This window comes from Pectinophora gossypiella, chromosome 3 (genome assembly GCF_024362695.1).
Source record: "Pectinophora gossypiella chromosome 3, ilPecGoss1.1, whole genome shotgun sequence".
Classification (NCBI taxonomy): domain Eukaryota; kingdom Metazoa; phylum Arthropoda; class Insecta; order Lepidoptera; family Gelechiidae; genus Pectinophora; species Pectinophora gossypiella.
In genome coordinates this window covers 2,994,909-3,016,513 of record NC_065406.1, presented here as the reverse complement: position 1 = coordinate 3,016,513, position 21,605 = coordinate 2,994,909, and the positions used below count along the sequence as shown (strand labels likewise).

At 39.1% G+C, this 21,605-nt stretch overlaps 1 protein-coding gene across 1 annotated transcript; it reads right to left on the bottom strand.

Moving 5' to 3' along the window:
* Positions 1-227: 227 nt before the first annotated feature.
* Positions 228-6,204, bottom strand: LOC126380847 (60S ribosomal protein L7a). Its single transcript, XM_050030437.1, has 7 exons — positions 6,055-6,204; positions 5,550-5,664; positions 4,661-4,810; positions 3,401-3,489; positions 2,533-2,664; positions 1,855-1,977; positions 228-432 (listed from the first exon to the last, which is right to left on the bottom strand). Exons 1-7 carry the CDS (start codon positions 6,067-6,069, stop codon positions 250-252), a joined length of 807 nt encoding a protein of 268 aa, XP_049886394.1. The 5' UTR covers positions 6,070-6,204; the 3' UTR covers positions 228-249.
* Positions 6,205-21,605: the final 15,401 nt, after the last annotated feature.

Below are 21,605 nucleotides of genomic sequence, written 5' to 3'. Positions count from 1 at the left end.
ACAAAAAACGTCTTATTCCTGTTTAACTTATTTATGAATTTTAATAAAGAGAAATATTTAATAATAAGTGTGACATTTTGTCACGTTTCTCTATGACGTCATAGGTTGCTTTTTCATACAAATTCCATAGTAATTTAGTGTTTTGACGTTTAATAAAAAATAATTGATTTTACTAGTAGGAAACTACACTCATCTCAGCTGCAAAAGGTTAAATAAAACCAAGTAAATACAAGTTAAATTTTATTGCGCTTACGCCTGTTTCTGCGCGAGCTCACGGGCCTTAGCCTTCTCGAGCTTAGCGATGCGCGCGTTGGACTTGTTTCCGAGGGTGCCTCCGCCCCAGTGTCTCCTGAGCTCCTCATAGCGCTCGTTGAAGTTCGTCCTGATGGCTTCCACCACCTTGCTGAAGGCGGCACGGTCGCCGGACTCAACCTAGAAGCAAAAAAAAAGTCAGTAAGTAACCGTTTTGATTTTTTTTAAATAGTGTGTGTGATAATATGATGTGTAAAGTTGGCATATTCAGATAATTCTATTGGTGGTAGAAGAGTTTGTCAGCATGGCGTTTAGATAGCAAATATATCATCATAGTATGCCAACGATATTCATCAAACAATAGCAAATTACTATTTAATTTGATTCGTCATGGGGAATGCCAGTTCGAACCCCGGTACCGGACGCACTACTTATTAACAAAGTTAGCTCGACCATTATAGACGGCGATACGGCTCTTTTTTTTTTTTTTTTGACGTGACTTATTGTAGATTTGCCGCAGATGGCATTAACTACTTGGCCGGACAAATGGGGAGCGCTGAAGGCTCTCACCCGGTACAACGTTTAAGACAACAGGCCTGAGGGTGCCCAGTTGGGCGCGAACCTCGGCTCAGGGCGTCGTCTGAGAGGAAAAATATTTGAAAGAATTAATCGACCCTAGTGGGTCGATAGCGATAAGCGCTGAATGAGGGAAATCGTCGACCACGCCGGCGGGGTCGGTATCGGGGTCCTGAAGTGTTTGGTGTCGCGAGCTGATTGGCTGCCTCTATGGCTAGAGTGGCGATACGGCTCACCACCTATTACGTAGGAAGAAAACTCGGTAAGGTGTGGGTCTTGCAATGGATGTACCTTTTGACTACCCCAATTGGGATATAGTCGTGAGTGTGAGCTTATGTTGTCAAATATACATAAAACATACATAAACATTTCATCAATTAATTCTTATTACAGGTACAATCAAAGAGCAAAAGTGCAGTAACTGAGCCCAGCGAATTATTTGTAAACAGTGGTGAAATTATGAAACATTATTTGCCATAATTATAAAATTTATGTTTTTAGGTCTTTTGGTCTATTACAGAAACTACATGTAACCAGGAGGTCTTAAGTGCAACCAGTTAATTTATTACTTTCCAGGAAACTGATAGGACTTTTGCACCTTATTGCACATATTCATTAAATCATTTATGCAAATAAAAACAATTGCTTTTAAGCTGGACTGGAAAACAAGAAAAACATATAATGTAAACAAACACATTACAGTCATGAGCAATATAATGTACCCACTTTAGGACTCTGTCGCACTAACATATTTGTCATTTAGTGAGACTTACAGTTCCATGTGTGAAAAAAGTTAATGTGACATGGTACCAAAGTGTATACATATTAATGCTCGTGACCGTACATATTGTTTTTGTCCTGAGAATTTTGTAACAACCAATCGAGATTCTGTCCTTTGTATGTGCGATGGGCTGATCACATATCTCAGCTCATCATATCCATCTTAGAACTGAATATCTCCTGGCTCTGCCCACTCCATCAGGGTTTGCGGGCGTGAGTTTATATGGCGTAAAAAATAATACTAACATTTGTGAGCGCGAGGCAGGTGCAGGTCTTGCGGTGTACCAGGGCTCCAAGACGGGACTTGCCCTTAACAATGCAGTATGGGACACCCATCTTACGGCACAGGGCTGGCAGGAAGAGGACCAACTGAAACAGGAATGAACTGGTTAAGAAATATGTTAAAAACTTGACATAGGCTGAAGGATGTGTGTGAGATGCTCAGAGTCATCTGTCTTCAAGCAGCCGAAGAATTGTTGTTTCACAGCTCTATGTGACAATTCACGGCCTCAGGTGAAGAAATTCTAACATCATTGCATCATCTTTAAGAATGTTGAGAAATTCTTCTCTCATTGCATCATCTTTAAGAATGTTGAGAAATTCTTCTCTTCTTCTATCATGTGGGTTGTGAGGTAGATTACCAACCCCATCAACCCTGGTGTCAGGGTTATTATTGAGCCTTCCGAATCACGGATCGTCTTACTTTCGGACAATCTGGTGATCAACATTATGTTAATCTAGTTTGAAAATTCCAAAACTAGCGCTATCTTTGTTTTACACTTGTCATAAGTGAAGGACAGCACTCTTTCTAGGGCTATTAACCTCTCATCTGCTGAGATAAGAGGCACAATAGTTTTTACATTGTGTCTGGCCCTGATCAGTGTTTTCCGCATTCGAAGGGTTTAAATAACCCAATCCATTTACCTCAATGGGGTCAACATCGTGAGCGATGACGACCAGCTGTGCCTTCTTTTTTTCGACCAGCTTGGTCACTGTGTTGGTTCCAGAGCGGATGGTGTTGGGCCTCTTTGGTGGAGGCTCATCCTTCTTCGCGACCTGTTGGAACAAGAACCTGTTAGAATATTCTAGAATAACAGTGACTGGGGAAAGACGAGGCGTCATCAGAGATCTTGGTGGAAAGTGTCCTCATGACATTCAGTTGTATAAGGTTTATGCATCATGACAATTATAAATCTAGGAAGAAATTGTATTGTAAGCCACACTCTTGTCTGTGTAGCATTCTCCATTTCTCCATGCTACTTTTAACAGCATTACATTACACATTATTATCAACATTTTAATAAAAATAATAGCCTTCAAGAATAATAAATTGGTTTTCAATACTATCAGCATACTTAGCTCAAGAACTGTTATGTTGTAATGTTAATTATAAACAATCTAGAGCTATGTACCTAATTTATATTTTCTTAGACATTTACTAAATGTAGAATTCTTACATTTTGAAAATTAAAATTAACAAAATTTTGATTAGGACCTATATTAATTGGGTCATGCACTAGGTGCAAGATAAATTATGAAATTCTGATTGATAAATAAAGACAGATCTAAAACTAACAAAGAACATTTTCTTTTTTTGATTTAACTTATGAATTTTAATCTAGAAAAACGTAATAATAAGTCCGATATTTTATCACGTTTTTCTATGCCGTCACAGTGTGTTTTTTTATACAAATTCCATAGTACTTTCGTGTTTTGACGTTTAGTACAAAGTAACTGATTTGACTAGTCGGAAACTAGCCTATTCTATATAAATAATTATAACTGATCTTACCTTGGCTTCGGCAGCCTTCTTCAGTCTGTCTTTCCTGGCGGCAGCAGTTTCTGGCCTGTATTTCTCAAGGATTTTGAACAGACCTTTGGCTGAAAGAGATTGAATAAATAGATTAAACATTGATCAATATTCAGACAAAAAATAATAATTATAAATGGTACATCAGAGTTAAAAAGCTCGTATATTTTTGTTGATAATCACAGTTATCATAGTTGCATTTTGAGTTCATCATGTAAACCATAACAGGCAATTTGATAATATAAAACTGAATTTACTCTATAAAATGAGGGGTAAACTTCTATGGTAATTAGGTGAAATGGAATGTCTACTAGGTTCAAGATAAATTATGAAATTCTGATTACTAAATATACTTTTATCTGAAACTAATGAAAAACATATTCTTGTTTCTGTCTAACTTATTTATTTATTTAATCAAGAAAAACGCAATAACAAGTCAGATATTTTATCACGTTTTTTTATAATGTCACAGTGTGATTTTTCATACAAATTCCAAAGTAATTTCGTGTTTTGACATTTAGTAAATAGGAACTGATTTGACTAGTTGGAAACTAGCCTAATATTGTTTTATTGAGACTGAATAAGTAAATAGAAATAAGTAATTTTATGGCACCAATGTACAGTACTACAATTTACAGTGTACCTCAGAAAATATAGCATATTATGTCGCTATATAAAAAATGGAGTGTCAGTTTCTAACCAGGATGAAACAAGCATATACCTATATTGTGAGGTTTTGTTAAAGAAAATTACATCAGCATGTGATTTTGGGAAAAATTTACTTACAAGGTTTCCACTCGCGACAATATGAGGCATACTGATTTAACTTTACCCACCTATATAATACAGACAGACTGGCTGGCAGAGCAACACATAGAAGGACATACTTTGTCCAAATTGGAGATGTCCTTCGAAAATGTTCGGTAAGATCTACTCTGAACCGGCGTACGTGTGTGAAACAATTGATGAATGTGGAGGAACCACAAGAAGTGCGTCAGGATCGAAATAAAGGGAATTCCATAGTCTCTGATTACCCCAGTGGGAGATAGTCGTGAGTTTATGTATGTATACATATAATACAGACCATTTTTGTTGTATAAAAACTTACCCCCAAAATCCTATCTACCTATCTATATCATAGTTACTAATAAAGAAAGCAAAGTCCATACCATAATATGTTATCTACTTTCCTATTTACTATAATCATCTAAATCACTATCATAATAGAAAAAAAAAACATACCTGTAGTCTTATCAAGAGTCTGGGTGAACTGGTTGATTGGCGGTGGCACCTTGAGACGGCGCTGGAGCACAGCCTTCTGCCGCTGGATGCGGATGTACTTCGGCCATCGCACAAACCTGGAGAGGTCACGGGTAGGCTGGATGTCTTGGCCTGGAAAACAAAGCATTGTATGTTATTATAACTGCTTTATTTATCGTAGAAGGGGTGTGGTTTGTTAAAGACTATCAGAGTTAAAAAGCTCGTATATTTGGTTGATAATCACAGTTATCATAGTTGCATTCGGTGTTCATCATGTGAGCATTAAGATGTTAAAGTTAAATAAAGAATACCTACCTTATTAGTTTCTATACATAAAGTACCTATAACCTCAAAAATCAAGCATTTGTGCAATATAAGTACATGAGCCATGTTAGGAGCCTATGGCGGCTCAATAATAACCCAACCAGGGTTGGTAAGGTTGGTAATCAGCCTTGCAGCCAACATGATAGAAGAGAAAAACATTTGTGTAGTATCATATATATTCTCTTCTAACAGCTAACAGACTACAAAATGACACCCATACTTATTCATATTTTAGATACATAACCAATAAACATTAATAAACTTGTCTAACCAACTTTATGATATGAAATAAATGTGTATAAAGTTGATTTCAAATTTTTATGGAGCATGATGATAAATTACTAACAACAAGCCAGTGTTAAAGTTAAGTACCACATGGTAGATAAATGCTTCTATGAAATAGGTAGACAATAAAATCACTAAAGATTATTAGGCAAATTAATCCATTCTACAGTTCATATAACTATACTAGATAATATCCAATGAATACTAGATAGTATTCAATCTCTGGAAGTTCTAACAAATATAATCACAATCACAGACTAACCAATGGCAAAGTTCTTCGTCCTCTTCTCGAAGAGAGGGTTGACGATCTTCTTAGGCTCAACTTTCTTCACGACCAGAGGAGCGGCCGCTACCTTCTTTCCTACCTTCTTCTTCGGCTGAAAGTTCAACAAAATATCAAACCTACTCCCAAAACGACACACTAGCAGTAGTAGCACATGTTCGCATCAGAGATCTTGGTGATAATAAAGACGTAATCAATGCAAATCATTGAAATTTTAACATCATGGCATTTTTAGAGGTTATGTTGAATTTTTATTTGTAAATAATTACAAATATTATCCGAGTGCTTTTTGAAGGAATTTCTGTATAGAAACTAGTTAAATATAGGTCACCTATACGGTTATACTGCCAAATATAACGATTATCACAGGTAGAAAACATCGATGTTGAATACACGACCCGCCAAACACATAGGGTAAGTCACACGGCTATTGCACTTTTTTCCACTAAAATATAATATTTTACATAACGCACATGGTTTTTACCTTCTTCTGCACCATGTTGATTAGTTTTTAACTCAGTGATCTAAAGGCCACGAAGAGATTCGTGACCTATGTCGAACACCAAACTTTCGGCAAAAATGGCCGAAACAAAAAGACTGAACGAGCGAGAAAACGTCACGATGACAGCTACTGTCATAGACAAAGGAAATGTGAATGAATGACTGAGTGAATGGATTTAATTCGATAATATATTATCATGTGGTAGCACTGCTATCTACAGTAAGCGCCATCTACTGATCTTATTCTTATTTGATAAACCGTATGGCGCGCATTTTTAATTCTCAAATCAAAATGTTTGGTGATAAAATAACTGCGGTCAGTTTATTGCACTCAAACTCAAATATATTAAAGGTCGGTTAAAAATCAAAAACCGTTGTAGTTACTATTAGTATACTAAATAATAATAATAATATTCGTACAACGTTAGCTTCGCGAATAATCGGGTGATTCTTATTCTTACGTTTTTTTGTGTGAGTTGTAAGAATTGTATATGTTTTTTAGGAAAATCGGTGACCCCTGAATTATTTTACTTAGGTAATTACTTCTAGTATCGTGTCCGGATATAATTTTTGCCATAAAATTATTAGATATTATATTAAAAAAAATTAGAAGTCATAAATGTCACGGAACGTGTCGTGTGAGATTGCCAGAATTGCAGATAAAATGTTTTTTTCTGAAGATGTGGCATGTTATTTTTCGAAATATTACAACAACTATGCAAGACGAACCTTTGTTCTATAAGACTGTTTAACAAAATATATAAATAATGCACACTATTTATGATTTTGAACAACATACATTTTGTGAGCAGTTTTTGTGTCACGACCGTGTGCGACACTTTAAAATTGCAATACTCGGTAGAAATAAATCTATGACATTGACAACCATTTCTAAGTTTTTTTAGAACGGCAACAATATCATCTTGTCAGTATTACAAATGGCTAAGAGCGTTGAGACCAGTATAAAATCAATCTGCTTTTACATTTAAAAAAAAGGACAACCTTAACTCGTCAACGCCGTGTAAGAGTTTTAAACTTAAGTATCAGTGTTACACTATTGTTTGAAAAGTAATATGCACGTCATACAGTGTAGTTTAAAATAATTACTTAAGATTTGCAGTATCGTGGATAGCTTTTGGGTTATATCGAACACGTTTCAAATTGTCACGACCATGTAATGATAAAAATGTCACAGCCGTGGACTTTTTAAACACATGGTTGTGACATATAATGCACGATCGTGACATTCTTTTTATTTCAATAATTTTGTGGGTTTTGTTGCTTTTATAAATTATATTATTGTTTGATATGCTTACACACGAGTACTTACTTTACTAGTCCATATAGATCCTAGTATAGGGCAAGGGCCTCTTCCAAGATATTTGGAAGGAAATGATTCATAGCCACACTAGGCAGGGGTTTTTAGGCGGTTGTATGGTATTGTTACGGAGGTGGATTTCGGGATTGGAAGGAAACTAACTGAGTTCAAGAAGAAACATTTGTTGGTCAAATTGTTAGTATAAATAACGACAACCCTGATCCCCCTTACTACACTAAATTTACTAAGAAGAAGTATCATAGCGTGATATCAGGAGACACGGTCTTTACCTGGAATAGCAACGATTCTGCAGATCTTGGCCCTGAAGTTCCCAGTAGAAATAACCTCCTTAGAGGAGGCCTCGACAGCTATTAACTCCCTCACGGATCACGTGAGGTCGGTTTTGAACGAAAGTTCAGCACAGGTGGAAGACCATCGCTGGAAACTGCCTACCGACATCCATGAGAAAAACGCAGCCACCCGCGCATATGATTTCAATCGCACCGAGGAATGTCGTCGTCATTTGCGTCTCTTGCAGCATACTGTAAGAAAACGTATTAATGACATGCGCCACCAGGCCATCTGGCAGCTGTCTAGGTCTCTGCAAAAGGATACGGTTGTTCCTACTCCTCCTCTCAATAGGCCTAACCAACCCCCCGCTTTTGACGATGACGAAAAAGCCGAATGCCGTGCCGACAGTCGCGAAGCCCAATGCTCGCCCAGCACTCTCCCTATCGATCGTAGGCACCGCTTGACGGTGAACTCTGAAGTTCAGCGTAGGGCTTCTGCACCGATCCTCCTCTTCCACAGGTCACTGAGGAAAAGGTACTAGGTATCATCAAAAAATTTCAAACCCGAAAAGCCCCTGGTTCAGACGGTATCACGAATCGTGTCCTTAAAAACTTCGGTGCTCCCCTCATCTGTTTACTAACGGCAATATTCAACGTTGCCATGAGCAACTGCGTCAAAGAAGTCAAAGAAGCAATTGTAATTGGTATACCAAAGCCTGGGAAACCTAAAAACGAACCTTCGAGTTACCGCCCCATAAGTCTCCTCAATACCATGGGGCAGATTTATGAGCGGCTCATATTTGCTAGATTACGGGACTACGCCGAATCCAATAGTCTTATTCCAACAGAGCAGTTTGGTTTTAGCTTCATTTGCGGATGATACAGCCATCTATTCTTCGTGCCGTGGTCGAGTTATGACGACTGGAATTCTCCAACGCGCGGCCAATGCCTTGGGCAAGTGGTTTCGCAAATGGAGAATCGAGGTAAACCCGGAGAAAAGTGTAGCGGTGTACTTTTCAAAGAGCTATTATAACACGCCACGGTCACGCCGTCAACTTAAAGTCATCAAGATGTTTGGCAAGCCGATTGGAAGGAGTAAGTCAAATATCTCGGCGTAGTCTTAGATAGACGTCTTACTTTCAAGGCCCATATCAAACGCAATCGCGCGCATTTGTAATGGGCCGTCTTCATTGTCTCCTTAACAAGCGTAGTAAATTGTCCTTTAGGAATAAGGTGAAATTCCGTCCGATCATGACCTATGCAGGGGTAGTTTTCACTCACGCGAGTCCCTCTCAAATCCACTATCTACAGGTAATACAAAATCGTTTCATGTGGAAAGCCACGGGAGCTCCGTGGTTCCTTCGCAATGAAAATCTGCACATTGACCTAGGTCTGCCAACCATTGCCCAATGGCAACTTAGCTTCAAAACGTTTTTTCGATTCTGCTTCACACCACCCAAATCCCCTGGTAGTTGCGGCTTCCGAATACATCCCGCTTAGGGACGGTAGTGAAAAGTATCGGCGTCCGAAGGACGTAATATACGATCCCGACGACCCGATTACTCTAGCCATAGAGGCAACCAATCAGCTCGCGACACCAAACACTTCAGAGCCCCGATACTGACCCCGCCGGCGTGGTGGACGACTTCCCTCAATACAGCGCTTATTGTTATCGACCCACTTGGGTCGATTAACTCTTTCAAATATTTTTCCTCTCAGACGACGCCCTGAGCCGAGGTTCACGCCCACCTGGCCACCCACAGGCCTGTTGTCTAAAACATTGTACCGGATGAGAGCCTTCAGCGCTCCCCATTTGTCCGGCCAAGTAGTTAATGCCATCTGCGGCAAATGTACAATAAGTAAAAAAAGGTCCTAAAGACGTTGTTTCTGTTTTGCAAGAACCCCCTACTGGTAGGCGAAAGTATAAAGGTTTTTGTTTCCACATCATTTGCAGATAAGAGAGCATTACAGTTTTTAAATATAGGATTTTACTTTTTTATGACGCGATCTCAATTATTGCGATTTAGTTAAGTATCTCATAATCAGAAAGAAGATTACCAAATAAATACTTTTGATTAAACCAATTAAATAAATAAATAATAAACGTTTATTGCATCAATTCAGGTTAGGTACATTGCAGATTACAGTGCATAAAAATAGTAAGTATCACCAAATTCTACTTTTTCAAGCATATACAATGAAAGAACGGACGGAACAGAATTCAGTGTTTGCTTACTGCCTAATCGCTCCAATCAATTGAGACAAAAAACTAAGATGACAAAAAAATAACAGCAACAGTTACAATGAAAAATGCAAAACAGTCACATCCATGTCATATTGTGTCACAGCCATGTTTAGTGATGTCACGACCGAGGCACAAATGTCACAACCGTGTTTTTCTACCCTTGTTTTTTAATATTCCTGAGGGTATTAAGCTTGTCCATATGCATCTAAAATATGCTTTTGACATAAACTTTTGATTTGCATCATAAAAACACATAAAAATATATATTTATTTTTTTTGGGTTCTCTGGAAACTATTTAAGAATCACCCAATCGTATCTACCTGAATCTCAACCTTATTCATTCATTAATAGCAACTTGTCCATGCCTCACGCCATAGTAGAATATGCTCGCGCGTAAAAATATGTAAAATACCTACATACTTACTACCAACAACCAATCAGTTTTTGTTTATTGAAGAAAACCGCATTAACTTGTTTTGAGTAGTTCATAGTTAAATATATCTTTTTTACAACTTTGTCCATATATACTTATGTAAATAACATGTAGCGAATTATCGTATTATTTTCATAGCTAACTGACACCCGCAAATTCGTGTAGCACACCGTGTGACATGAGTGTCGTAAATGCGTGGCATGTTATTATTATAGGTATCTAATTAATGAAGTAAAAATAATTGAAGTGCGTTCACTCGCCTGAGCCAGCATGCTGGCCTTTTCATTATACCTACTAGATTTTGTATAAATATTCTATCCTAGTCTAACCGATGTTCTCTTTTTTTATCATTCTTTGGTTACGGAAATCGATTGTTAAAACACTTTAAGTTATTTTGTCCAACCAGTTACTTACTGATTGTTACACTCTGAACACATTAATGCTGTGGTAGTCTGTTATTGGCTTAACGATGTAAACTAAACACTGTTAATACCTCATTTATAATTGTAAGCTGTTGACTACCTAAATAAAATAAATAAATAAATAAATACTTAGTAGTATTCTTTATTTTTACTAGGGTGTATTGTAAAGTATTATAATATAAGGTATAGGTAACAGTGTAAGTTGGTGGAACATATAAAAATTCAGAAGGTATTTATTTTATTATTTTTATCATTCCTTATCAAAAATTGATTATAGTTGTTTGTTTTTTTTTTTTTGTTAAACTTTAATAGTTTGAGGAGCAGGAGGAAACACACTTACTTATTACCTAAAATTACAGATACCCCCCACAAGCCCATTCCACTATCACAGCGGTTCCCTCGGCGAGCCAGGCACCGTTGTCATCAGCGCCGAGCCAGTGCTCCCTGGATAGGATAGTCTATCTGAGAGGGTGTATTCCGGTCCTTCGGCACGTTCCCAAGGGTGCTCGTAATCAGGCTGCCGGAAAGCTGTGCGAAATTATCGATTCCTGTGTAGATCTTAATGGGGTGGAGAATTGGGAGGCATTGCTTTCTTTTGCCTATGTTGGGTTAAGGGTACCAGCTAAAAATTCTCCTGGGAACATGACGGCAAAAGTCAAAGCCAACGTCACTTCCTTCGATTCAAACCTCTATGCCGATAACGCGGGATTGGAGTTGGACCGTAAGGTGCGCTCACCTAAGAAAATGATCGAGTCTAAGGTATTTGAGGGGGATCTTAGGGGGGCTGTGCGTCTATTGTTATCGGAGGACTCGTACGCGCGACAGGAACCCAGCACTTTAGCGGCTTTAAGATTGAAGCACCCAGCTCCATCCCGTCCTCTTGATTTCCCACCTGAGCCAGGAATTTCTTTAACCCCGGTATCAGTGACTATAGAAGAGGTGGTGTCCGGTCTTAACTCATTTTATAGCGGCTCTGCTGGGGGCTTGGATGGGTTACGTCCTGCCCACCTCAAAGAGTTAACGTCCGTGTCAGCTGGGGAAAACGGTCAGAAACTTTTGGGGTGTTTGGCTAAATTAACAAATTTTTTGCTCAGCGGGCAAGTAAATCCTCTGGTGTGCCCATACCTGTACGGTGCTTCTCTCTGCGCATTGACCAAAAAAGACGGAGGTATACGGCCTATCGCAGTTGGTAGCGTCTTTCGTCGTCTGGCGGCCAAGGTGGCATGTCGCGCCGTGAAGGAGGAGATGGCCGGTTATCTGCAACCACATCAGTTGGGGTTCGGAACGCGTCTGGGTTGTGAGGCGGCCATCCACGCTACGCGGTCGTACGTAATGGACCCTTCGAACTCGGACAGCATTGTGCTTAAACTTGACATTTGCAACGCGTTCAATACCTTGGAAAGAGACGTTTTATTGAGTGAGGTTAAGGAGAAGGTTCCTTCGCTCTATCCATTTCTTCACCAGGTTTATAAACCTTCGTCTAAATTATTCTTTAACGATGACCTTATCTACTCTCAAGTGGGAGCCCAGCAGGGGGATCCACTTGGGCCACTCATCTTCAGCTTGGCTATTCACAAAATAATTGTTGAACTCAAATCGACCCTGAACATCTGGTATTTAGACGATGACACCATTGGGGGGAAACCGGAAGACGTTCTTCAGGATCTTGAGACACTTATCCCTCGTTTCAAAGACCTGGGTCTAGTGGTGAATCCTTCCAAATGTGAATTTTTCCCCTGTAGTAATGAGGTTCGTCCACACTTCTCTCAATTTGGTTTTATTCTGCCAGGTCTTAAGGAACTGTCTGCTTCAGATTTCACCCTTTTAGGGTCTCCTATTTTCCATGATGGAGTTCCTGAGGCTCTTTCTTCTCGCACACGTCTTCTTCTTACCACTCAGGAACGTCTTAAAGATCTTTCCGCGCATGTGGCAATTGTTTTGTTGCGTATGTGTTTTGCTGTGCCGAAGATTACGTACCTGCTAAGGACCTCCCCCACGTGGAAGTGTCCAGTGGAGGTATCTTCGTTTAATGGAGTCTTAAGAACGGCGGTCGAGTCCGTCCTCAACGTATCCTTTGATGAGGATCAATGGGTGCAGGCGGCTCTTCCGATTCGTTATGGCGGTTTAGGAGTGCGGTGCGCACGGGATGTGGGTTTGCCGGCTTTTTTGGCGTCGGCGCATGGGGTTGCGGACCTTGTCGCTACTATTCTTAATTGTAGTGGCGGCGGGGAAAGTTTGCCTTATGTGTCCGATGCCTTGGCAGTCTGGGGGGGCCTCAATCCGGGTGTATCGGCCCCTGTTATCTCCGCTACACAGCGTGCGTGGGATGATATTGGAGCAAAGCGGATCGAGCGTCAGCTCCTGGCACATGCTAGTGGGGCATCTTTGGCTAGACTCCGGGCGGTTTCACAACCCGAATCTGGGGCATGGTTGCACGCATTACCCTCCCCTCACTTAGGCACTTTATTGGACGATGATTCGTTGCGCGTGGCGGTAGCTTTCCGCCTGGGTTGCAAGGTGTGTGAACCCCACATATGCACCTGCGGTTCCATGGTGGAGGCTGATGGCCATCACGCACTGAGTTGTCGACGTTGCGCGGGGAGGTTTTCACGTCACCATGCACTCAATGATATTGTGCGGAGAGCCCTAGTATCAGCGAGTGTTCCCTGCGTGCTTGAACCGCCGGGCCTATGTAGGTCCGATGGGAAAAGGCCGGATGGGCTGACTTTGGTGCCTTGGAAAAATGGCAAGTGCCTAGTTTGGGACGCTACTTGCGTCAGTACTGTCGCTGCCAGTCACCTCAGTCGCACCGTCCACTCTCCTTCAGCGGCAGCTGAGGTCGCTGCTGAGAGGAAAAGGGAAAAATACGTAGCACTGGCGCCACTGTATGATTTTGTACCCGTTGCTGTGGAGACCTTTGGCTGCTGGGGGGCAGACACCAGAATCTTTATTTCAGATTTAGGTCGCAGGCTCAGGGAAAAAACGGGTGACTCTCGCTCCGGTTCGTTCTTGGAGCAAAGGTTGGCCATTGCTATTCAGCGCGGCAATGCGGCGAGCGTTATGGGCACCTTTGCACCGGGAACAGTCAGGGGCGGGTTATTTATGGACTAAGTTTTCTTTAATAATTTTATTGTTAAATTGTTAATGTGACAAATTGTATAATTAATTACATATTTTAAATGAATGTATAGTAAAGTAAGTAGTTGATTTGAATTTGAATTCGTAAATAAATAAAAACAAATTACAGATAATAAATGAGTCTATAAAGAAGGAAAATGTGAGCTGTAAGTAAATCGAATAAGAGTTGATAAAAATGTTGACGTAAGTAATAAAGATTAATTCAACCAATCTTAGCTAACTTCGAAAGTAACGTTATCTTCCTAATACAAATTAATAATTTCGCTGACTTGTTTTGTTTCCTATTGACTCTTTTAATTACTTAAATCATGCAACGGAATTTACGGTTCTAACAAAAGAATGGGAAAATGTTGTTAAATCTTTGAAATTTGCTCTTAAAATGCTTTCAGGGAGTTAACGCGAAGTTAAATTTATTTTACCGCCACAAAGCTACCTGCGTGGCATAAAATTTATTTGATTTTCATTTTATGGCACATAAAAGCGGGCATAAAATGTATTCAAGTACTTGTAACTGAATGTAGTATAGAAACATGGCACGCTTAAAAATTTTGTTCATTCTTTTAGGTGAGACTTAATTTTTAGTTTTTTTATTTGGTATCCGATAGAATTTGATATAAAATTTTGTAGAGACAACTTAGTCTTCAAAATAGTCTATTAGACCTAATAGACCTAATTTTGAAAGATAAAATAATCACCCCTGATAGTAAACTACTTACGTCATATATGATGAAGCGCACGGTGATAAATTATAAACCTATCGCCATATAGGTAGTTCATCGTTTTGGAAAGGACACTTGGGTCACATTTGTAAAAGGAGCAAGCAAATATATTATTTTTCGAAGCTGGTTATTCTTGAATCATGTATGTAAATTAGTAGGCATGGGTGACAATTTATCATTGGCTTTTTGGTAAAACGTACATCTTGATCCGTCAATATAAATCTAAGTATAAATTGTACGGCAAATGTGAATCCATTGATCAATTTGCTGAGTAAATCACGATGGGCTGAAAGTGCGATAAGTTTCCAGATAATGTCATAACTACATAATTATTTATAATTTATTGTTCTAGCGGTAACGACCCTATCCAAGGCAGTTAGAATAAATATGCAGGGGTCTGTAAGTCTCGGCAAAGAAGTGCTGGAGACGCTTTCACGTTACGTGCAAAAGAACTCTATGAACAGCAGGAGATCCGCTGATAACAACATAGAAATTGATCAGGATGCTGAAAGAATTAAATGGACTGTTCACTCCGCTAATTTAGGTCGTGGACTACAAATTTGTACCGGACCTTTAGGAGATTTCATTAAAGAGTACGTCATAATACTAGCTAATGCTGTAGAAAGTATTTTCGATGGAATATTAACACACAAAAACGAACGTGACTCCGAAAACAAAGGAACAATTTTTATTGATCAACTTAAGATTCTTCTTAATGATGTACAGTCGGTTCTGGCAGGTGCTAACGACAAAATAGCAGAAGAAAAAGAGTCGTTTGAATGGATAAAGGTTGTGAAGACGATAAGCGCAAGGTTTCAAAAGTCAGCAGTGGATTTTGTGTCAGATCGCTTAGATGGCGATCCCCAGGACATCCAAAGCGTAAAGAAAAAACTAAAACAGAAGCTCATAATCGCCGTAATCTTAGTGGAAAATAAATACGAAAATAAGCTGTGCCTCGACCATCAGATTTGCGAAAAAGAACACGAATGCAGCAAGGCTCTCAGCAGCTTACTGGTGGAATTCGAAAACATACCAAATGAGAAAGCAAAGGAATTCATAAAGTTCTTTTATGAGAATTTGCCGGATCACTTATTTAATTTCTTAAATATGGAAACTTGGCACGAACTGCAGGTGATTTTGAGTGATTTGAGCTATACAAAGAATGCACCTACTAGAGACGTGCTGTTATCCGTCTACAAAACTGTAGATGCGAGGTTGAAGTTCTTGAAAAGCAATGTTGAGATCTCCAAAGCTTATGATCAGCAGTTGGTGCACGTCATCTTGTCTGATATGGACTATTTCTACTATACCAAACGCAAGAGCTATCCGTTTGACAATTTCTTAGGACCTTTTACGGGATGGCTGCGGCTTGGAGGGAAGTTCCATACACAGATGCGTCAGGTAATCAAAGATATAAAGAAGAAGCTTCAAGATCAAGATCAGGAGTTAGTTGAAAAGTTAGCAAATGAAGTCAGGGTCTTCCTAGAACTGACTGTGGATCCTGAAACTGAGAATAATAATAGTTAGGGAATATAACTCGGTCAGTGTTGTAGTTGCAAAAATATGGCGTAAAATAATACATCAAAGAAAGAGTATGGAAGTTGTAAAATAAGTATAAAATATAGGTAAAAATTCAAATTGTAGTTTTTCTTTGCCAATCGTTGTAACAATAAAAACGAACGTTGAATTATAATCAGTTTTCTATGACGTCATTGTTTGTTTTGTTACTATTGCGTGACATTTAAATGCCATCTACAACACAATCATCATCTCCCTAGCATTATCGCGTTTTCTTCACGTGGTCCGCTTGCTAACCTGAAGATTTGACAGGTCCAGTTTTTCACAGAAGCGACTGCCTGTCTGACATTCCAACTCGCGTGAAAACCACCTAATCCAGATTAAGTCACGTACCTCCGTAACGCATTTGACAGGAATATGGGTTTCCTCACGATGTTTTCCTTCACCGCTGAACGCAAAAGTGGTCTAAAGTGGGCTACCCAGGTTCCAGCTAAAATATAGTGCATCTACTCTTTTCGCTATAAGTAAGTAGGTATAATAAACTCAAATACAAGCCAATAGGACATTTGACTGGGTCGAAGATGAATTATAAAATGCTAATCTAAAAATAGAAGACAGTCTAACATGATCAAAAATGAAACTCATTTTACTTTGCGACTTATTTTCGAATTTTATTTATGAATTAAGTAACAATGAGTACGACGTTTGACCGCTTTTGTTAATGACGTCACAGGATTCGTTTTGATGTTTCGTAAAAAGTATCTCATTTGACAGGTTAACAAACAAACAAAAATGTCACGTCACTTCGTAACTAAATCTCGACTACTATACAGGGTGTTAGTGACATCGTAACGAATACTCAGGGGTATGATTCAGGCCATGATTCTGAGTTAATATCAAGTGGAATTTTTCGTCGCAAAATTCATGATTTTTTTTGGATTTTTTTTAATTATTTTCAATTCTATACTTTTGCGATGAAAAAATCCACTTGATATTAACTCAGAATAATCAGCTGAATCATCCCCCTCAGTATTCGTTACGATGTCACTTACACCCCACACAAGTACATACGGTAGCCATACAAGTAGGTATGGGTGTTAGTGACACCGTAACGAATACTGAGGGGGATGGTTCAGACCATGATTCTAAGTTGATATCAAGTGGAATTTTCAGTCTGAATATTCCTGAAAATTTTTGTGTTTTTTTTTAATTATTTTCAATTCCATACTTTTGCGACGGAAAATTCCACTTGATATCATCTCAGAATCATGGCCTCAATTACCCGTCAAAGTTTTCGTTACGATGTCACTAACACCCTGTATAAGTAAGACACAAGCAATACAAAGCCTTGGCCATACAGATATAAAACACATAATTCCCTGTTTGACCTTTAATGCGACTATTGCCAAGTGATTTCAATAATAATCAATACCTTATACCTAATATCTAAGGCCGTGAATACAAGCTCTATTACGTTTATTCGAGGCTGAGAGGCTATCACATTACGACTTGCTATTTGCTAACTAATTGTATACGGGCACAATCAGGGGTCTCACTAAATAGCAATGTAACTAAATGCAACAGAGACTTAAAGTTTATTCTGAGTATTAGTGACATCGTACTGAATACTGAGGGGGATGATTCAGCTCATAATGCTGAGTTGATATCAAGTGGAATTTTCCGTCGCAAAAGTATGGAATTCAAAATAATCATAAAAAAACAGAAAAAATTACGTGTAGTTTCCGACAGAATATTCCAACTGATTTCAACTCATTATCATCCCCCTCAGTATTTGATACTGTGTCACTTCTTCTATCGTGTGGGTTGTGAAGTGGATTACCAACCTCAGCAACCCAGGTGTCAGGGTTATTATTGTGCCGCCAAAGGCCCCTGACATGACTCATGTAACGACTACGTACTTACATCAGTAAGTAAATAACCGGGGCCAGCGATTTAACGTGCCTTCCGAAGCACGGATCATCTTACTTTTGGACAATCAGGTGATCAGCCTGTAACGTCCTAACTAAAGTAGGGATCACAAAGTGATTTTTGTGATATATGTCCCCACCGGGATTCGAACCCGGGGCCTCCGGATCGTGAGCCCGACGCTCAACCACTGGGCCACAGAGCCCGTTACTGTGTCACTAACACCCTGTATATGTCGCAGCATACAGTATGTGCTACGTTGCTATCATAGCTTTGTTGAAATTGTCTACTAATTAGCATTGCCTATAGATAGGTACCTATAATGTTCGGTCTACAAATCATTGTGGTCAAGTGTATCCATACATTAATTAGATTATTAGGCAAGTTACAGGTGTAAGCTTTTCGGTGTGTTTAGTTTAGGTATATTTATTTTTTTAAATTAGATTTTGAATTGAATTTATTATTGATATAAACAGCCTTTGATTCTTAAGGGGTAAACACAGGGGTTACCAAATAAATAAATAAAAAATTACGATTGGCAACACTGTTTTCAGATCTAGTAGCGAACATCGTAGAACGAACGCCATCCGAAACAAATCTACAGAAAAGACTGGAAAAGACACTGTTCCTTTCTGTCACAATTTCACAAATTGTTGCCAGGATTATATAAAGAAATGACGTGCTATTGGTCGAAGCGAAATGCACACTCTTTGAATGCAACATTGTTCATATCATAGTGATTCAGTTTCCATGAACTTACTCTTCTCTGTACCTCCAGGGTAGGGCTGCGTCACAAAGGAAAGGAAAACATGAAACAGTAGGAGTAGGGCCCTGCTGGGAGGTTTTCTGGCCACGTCTTTCCCTCAGCGTTACAGATTCCGATGTGGTAGTAGTTTTACATCTAGTTACGTAATATGTAATTAAATTTTTGCTAAAAGCGCTAACTATGTAAGCCAATTTTGAAAATAAATAAATATTTTTTTAATATTAAGTAAGTATTTTTTTTAAAGGTTTGTCATCTTCACCCTTAGACTTGTCTTAAATTTTGTCCGGGGTGAGAGCCCTCAGCGCTTTCCAAAAAAAAACAATTAAGTAAGTAAGTACTTACACTTTCAAATCTTGCCTACATTTACGAGGCAGAAACCACGGAATTCAAAATGCTAAATTCTTGTCTGGTCGGTACGGTCACGAGCATTAATATTATGTTACTTTGGTACCATGTCACATTAACTTTTTTGACAAATTGAACTGTAAGTCTTACTAAATGTTAAATATGTTAGTGCGACAGAGTCCTAAAGTGGGTACATTATAATATTGCTCATGACTGTACATCAATGTGGTTATTTACCAGTTAAAGGAGCAAATCTTCAATAAGCATAATATAAGCTCGCGACTAAGAGTCACGCGTCTCTTGGTCTCACAGAAAGTTCAAGTAAAGCTTCAGTACACACCAAGAAAGTAAATTTATTTATTTATTCAGATATCCAACAGCATTAACAATAGTTGTTTACTTATAATAATACATGTACAAAATTTCTTCGCCAATAATAGGATATCATAACATGCAAATTTAAATGAACCGTGTTATCGTGTGTGTGTATGTGTGTAGTGCAATGTAATAGTGGGCAAAATAGGTGGCAACCCTAGAAATCGAACGACACGTGAAATGCAGCAGTAATATTATATGTATCTATATCAACGTATCGGATATGTCCGGGAATACATCAAGGCTAGAATATTCAATATTTGCATTTTACATCAAAAGGACGTTTGCTCCCACTAGCTCTGTAGCACAGTTCTGTTAACGGAACTGCTGGGATTCTGCGCTGGTTTCAATGTTATTAAAGTTCAATATTGTATCGTTTTGCTTTTGTACCTATGTAAAATGGTACGTTTTGAAAGTGATGCCAACATTATTTTGTTCAGATATTCCACATACATATAAAAGAGCACGCCTATTTCCCGTTGGGTAGGCAGAGAACACGAAATTTCACTTACTACGTACCTGATACACCACATTCGCTTCTTCCACTCTCATCAAAGACTTCATACATGTTCGCCGTTTTAGAGTACTCTTGACCTTGGGGGCACACCCCGGATACTTCATACGAACAACCTCGTTTTACACAGACACTACATATTGACGTTATCTTACACACGTATCTGTGTGTGTAACGTCTGACGCCTCGTCTGAAGTTTAAACTGTGTTCGAGGGGGGTGAGGTAAACCTAGCTCAGACGCTGGTGGGGAGCGAAGAGTTGCCGTTCTATACGTAGTATTATTCCCTATGGCCAGTTCCTATTATGAAATGAATTGTTGCAGAAACTCCAAAGCCTGCGTGCATTCAAAAAAAAATGCGGAATTCAGGAAATGATTCAGATTTAAATGAATTTTCAGTGTGGTAATTTTAGCCCCCTTGGCTTTGTTTATTACTACATCCTTAATCTTTCGAACGCCGGAACGCGGATCTCGACCAGACACAATGTAAAATCTATTGTGTCTGGTATCTCGGCATATGAGAGGTTAATCTAATCGGGATTAAAAAACCATACATAACATAAATAGCCTATATACGTCCCACTGCCGGGCACAGGCCTCCTCTCAATCAACCGGAGAGGGTATGGAGCATACTCCACCACGCTGCTCCACTGCGAGTTGGTAAAAAAACCATAAACGAACATAAAGTATGACGACTCCACTTCTACAGTGTCACGTGTCGGAGATATGATCGTTAGAATATCGAAAAAAGAACCTGTGTCTATGTCGATTTTGTCTAATTAGGTTCACTTTCCGGGTGAGAGCTCAGCGCTCCTCATTTCTCCAGCCAAGTAATTAAAAACAAAATTGCACATTCAACAATTCACTCTCGTAAAGTTATTACTTTATTATAGGACTCGCCTTCTTCTTAGCCTTAGACTTCGTCCGCGTGGAATTCGGGTTCCGCGGTAAGAATCTCCGATTTTTTTAAATTGTTAAAGCTTGTGTGTTGTTCTGATGTATAAGCTACATTATTGTAAAGTTTCATTAAAATCCATTCAGTAGTTTTTGCGTCAAAGAGTAACTATGTTCGCCGTAGAAGCAACAAGAAGCAAATTAGGATTGTGTTATGATTGTATTATGATTATATTATGATTGTATAATGATTGCCTAGAAATTGTAAATAGTTTGTAAGTTTTATTTTTAAAATAAAGAGAAAGATAGGGACTGAGCGCGGCTTCACCGCTACACACCCCCGCCGCGCCCTTGCCCCGCCCCGCTTAGTGGGCGTTTTCCTATATATACACGCGCGCGGGGACTAGACTCTCATTCTTATTAGAATCACCACACGGGTAGGAGCTCTGATTCAACTCCAATCGGTGTTTAATTTCAACGACTCCTAATTTCAACGCCTACTAGTTTCAACTTACATCGATAACACTAACATCGATCACATCGATATCTGGTATAGTCTATAAGATTTATGTGGCAAAGATCGAAGGGGCCACATAAATTCTCCTTCGAGCCGGATTGAAGAAACAGCGGAT